The sequence below is a fragment of the Crocodylus porosus genome, unplaced genomic scaffold (assembly GCF_001723895.1).
Source record: "Crocodylus porosus isolate Cpor-Errol unplaced genomic scaffold, CroPor_comp1, whole genome shotgun sequence".
Classification (NCBI taxonomy): domain Eukaryota; kingdom Metazoa; phylum Chordata; order Crocodylia; family Crocodylidae; genus Crocodylus; species Crocodylus porosus.
The window spans coordinates 51,904,149-51,907,389 of NW_017728909.1; the positions used below are offsets into that span (position 1 = coordinate 51,904,149).

At 42.1% G+C, this 3,241-nt stretch overlaps 1 protein-coding gene across 1 annotated transcript in view; it reads right to left on the minus strand.

Annotated features, from left to right (window-relative positions):
* Positions 1-2,406, minus strand: part of BDP1 (B double prime 1, subunit of RNA polymerase III transcription initiation factor IIIB) — a 70,195-nt gene extending 67,789 nt beyond the window's left edge. The window contains exon 1 of the mRNA XM_019532282.1: positions 1,774-2,406. Within this exon, the coding sequence (XP_019387827.1) occupies positions 1,774-2,391 (618 nt within the window). The 5' untranslated portion in view covers positions 2,392-2,406. The remainder of the gene's footprint in view (positions 1-1,773) is intronic.
* Between the last annotated feature and the right edge of the window lie 835 nt (positions 2,407-3,241).

A 3,241-nucleotide genomic window follows, 5' to 3' on the forward strand; every position in this document is an offset into this window, starting at 1 on the left:
CTACATTGAACACCTTCAAGAGTAAATTGGATGCTTATCTTGCTGGGATCCTATGACCCCAGCTGACTTCCTGCCCTTTGGGAGGGGGCTGGACTCGATGATCTCCTGAGGTCCCTTCCAGCCCTAATGTCTATGAAATCTATGAAAAGTTTTTTCAAGTAGTACTTGTAGCCCTGAAGTCCATTATTACATCTCTCTGCAGAAAAAGACCTGGAGGTAACAGCAGACAGTAAGCTGAATATGAGCCAACAGTATGGCCTCATTGCCAAGACGACCAATGGCATACTGGTAGCAACACTGTCAGCAGATCAAGGGAAGTGAATATTTCCATCTATTCTGCACTGGTAAAGTCATATCTGGAGTCCTCTGTCCGGTTTTGGGACCCCACTACAAAAAGGATGTGGCCATATTGAAGAGAGTCCAGCAGAGGGCAACGAAAATAGTTAGGGGACTAGGCCACATGACTTCTGAAGAGAGGATGAGAGAACTGGCGTTATTTAGTCTGCACAAGAGAAGACTGAGGGGGGATTTAACAGCAGCCTTCAACTGCCTGAGTAGGGTTCCAGAGAGGATAGAGCTAAACCAGGGTGGGCAAAATGTGGCCCACAGGCCAGATGCAGCCCGCCAAGCTATTCTATCCGGCGCATGGGACCCTAAAAAATGTAGAAATTAATATTTATCTGCCCCTCGCTGCCTCTCATGTGGCCCTTGATGGCTTGCCAAAACTCAGTAAGCGGCCCTCCGCCCAAAATAATTGCCCGCCCCTGAGCTAGACTGTTCTCAGTGGTGGCAGATGACAGAACAAGGAGCAATGGTCTCAAGTTGCAGCAAGGTAAGTTTAGGTTAGATATTAAGATAAACTCTCTCATGAGGAAGGTAGTAAAGCACTGAAACAGGTTACCCAGAAAAGTTTTTAAGACCCAGCTACATAAAGCCTTGGCTAGAATCATCTAGTTGGGGCTGGTCCTGCTTTGAACAGGGGTTTGGACTAGATGACCTCCTGAGGTCCCTTCCAACCCCAGTTTTCTATGATTCTATATACCATTTTGGGGGTCAATTAAACATTGATGTAGTACCTAAATCACATTTTTAAAGACTACTTTCCAAGTTGATTTGTTCATTTAAAAAGGACAATTCATGCCTTTTTCTTCTCATGTTTGCCCTTTTTTGCTATGTACATAAATACTGTATTTTGTGCTGATGCATTCTGTCCTTATTAAAATATCACTAGGTTTAATATTTGTGAAGTGCTCTGAATTTCCCATAATGTATCCAATAACAACCACTTTAAAGCTAAGTGAATAAGCTGATGTAACAAGTTGTCCTATGTCAAAGAACAGAATCAAATTGAGAACCAAACCCAGGAATTCTAAATTGTAGCCTCCAAGAGCATTCCAACCTTGTATCAGTCAAATGATGAAAAACACATTATAAAAATAGCTGTCATTATGACAACATAAAGATCCACTTGTGGAAACAAAACCTCAGGAAGTGAATGGTATGCAACATGAGGTGCGCTGGGAGGGAACAGCATTGCCACTGCCTCAGAACAACTTAATACAAGAGCCATCAGCACCACTCTCTCCTTAATGGCACAGGAGGTACTATCCCCATGAGGGATTACCATGCAGCCGCTGGCACCACCATGCTGCTGACTTCCCAATAACATGACAACACTACTACAGACAGGAGATGGGCCACAGTGATCAGGAAGATACTATCCCCCTTTCTGTTTCCTCTTCACCGTCAGTACCAACCAACTTAAGACCTTACCAGTTTTTCTTTCCTCAGCTCTTCTTTGAGCATCTCTCTCAGCTTCTGGGCTTTAAGGATCCTTTCACGATCTGAGCACCTTTGTTTTTCTTTTGCTGGAGTACATTTTGCATGCGATATTTCATCTTCTTTTGATCTTCCTTGGGTAGGTCTCTCCTTGAGAGGGGAGAGCATGCTCTTCTGTAGAGTTTCATCATTTTTATGAGCAATTATACTGGCATTTGGCTCTTTGCTTCGTGATTTTTTAAGTGGGGAAAACTGTGGCACTTGTGGGACAGGTGTTTTCTTTTCAGGCAGATTGGGAGACTTTGGAAAGCTTTCACTATTGGTCTTATCTGATGCAGAGGATTCCTTCCATGAAGTGTTGCCACTGACAGATTGAGGTACTTGTTTTTGAGCAGGCTTTGATACTGACCGTTGTGCAGTTAGAGCCGTAACTCTGGGTTTTGCCAAGTTAGGCAGAGTGGATATTCTTTTTCTCCTCTGCAAAGGTCCATCTGCAGGTTTAATGGCTTCTCCAGCATCACTTGCACTACCCGCCCTTTCATTTCTACAAACAATGAAAAAAATGTCATGAAATACAGTGTAGAACAAACTTGTTACTTTTAAAGACTGCATTAATAAGTATGTATCTACATGTTAAAGAGAAAGAAGAGAAGTACTGCCCCTTAAGTAGTCTGTCCGAGCAGACATACCCATATACATCCAATGCTAACTTCCACACTAGGTAAACTAGTGATTCTTATTAATCTGCTTTTAGCATTAATGATTACCATTAATTAACCTCATGTTTCTGCTTGTGATAATGTGCACATTCACTGAAGGTAAAGCATTTTAATAATACTAATTGATCAAGACAAGATTATATTAAGCAATTTCCTCACCCCAAGTTTTAGCTTGCACAAAGGATATCTGATAAGGTGACACAAAACATTTTCAATATTTAAATTTAAACTTTTATTGGCATTTAAGTATGAAGAGTCTTTTGCAGTATTTACAGCTCAAACCTAACTGCATAGAATCCAGATGTGTAACTGAATTTAGAAATTGTGCCAGTTCCACTGTTCCTATTAAGAAAAGCACAAGTCAATAGCCTTCCCTACACAAGTTTCTCCATGAAGATGGCTTTCAATTTTGACAAGCAAGAAGGCAGGCAGAGCAGCACCTTAGAGGCTAACCGATTCAGAGAGGCATACACTTTCGTAGAAGGCCAACGACTTCTTTGGATGCTAAGATGTCTGTTGCCTATGAAAGCAATGCTCTAAACCAGTTAGTTGCTAAAATGCTACCCTGCCCTAACTTCTGCCTAGCTTCAGACTAACACAACTAATTAACTCTGTTTTTTAGATCAGGTTTCTAGTCCTCATTTACAGATAATACACGTGGGACGGAATGCAGCCAAGAAGCATGGGGAGCAGAGTCCTGCAAGTAAGTCTGTGGAGGGGAAGGAGCAGGGGTGGGGGGCAAA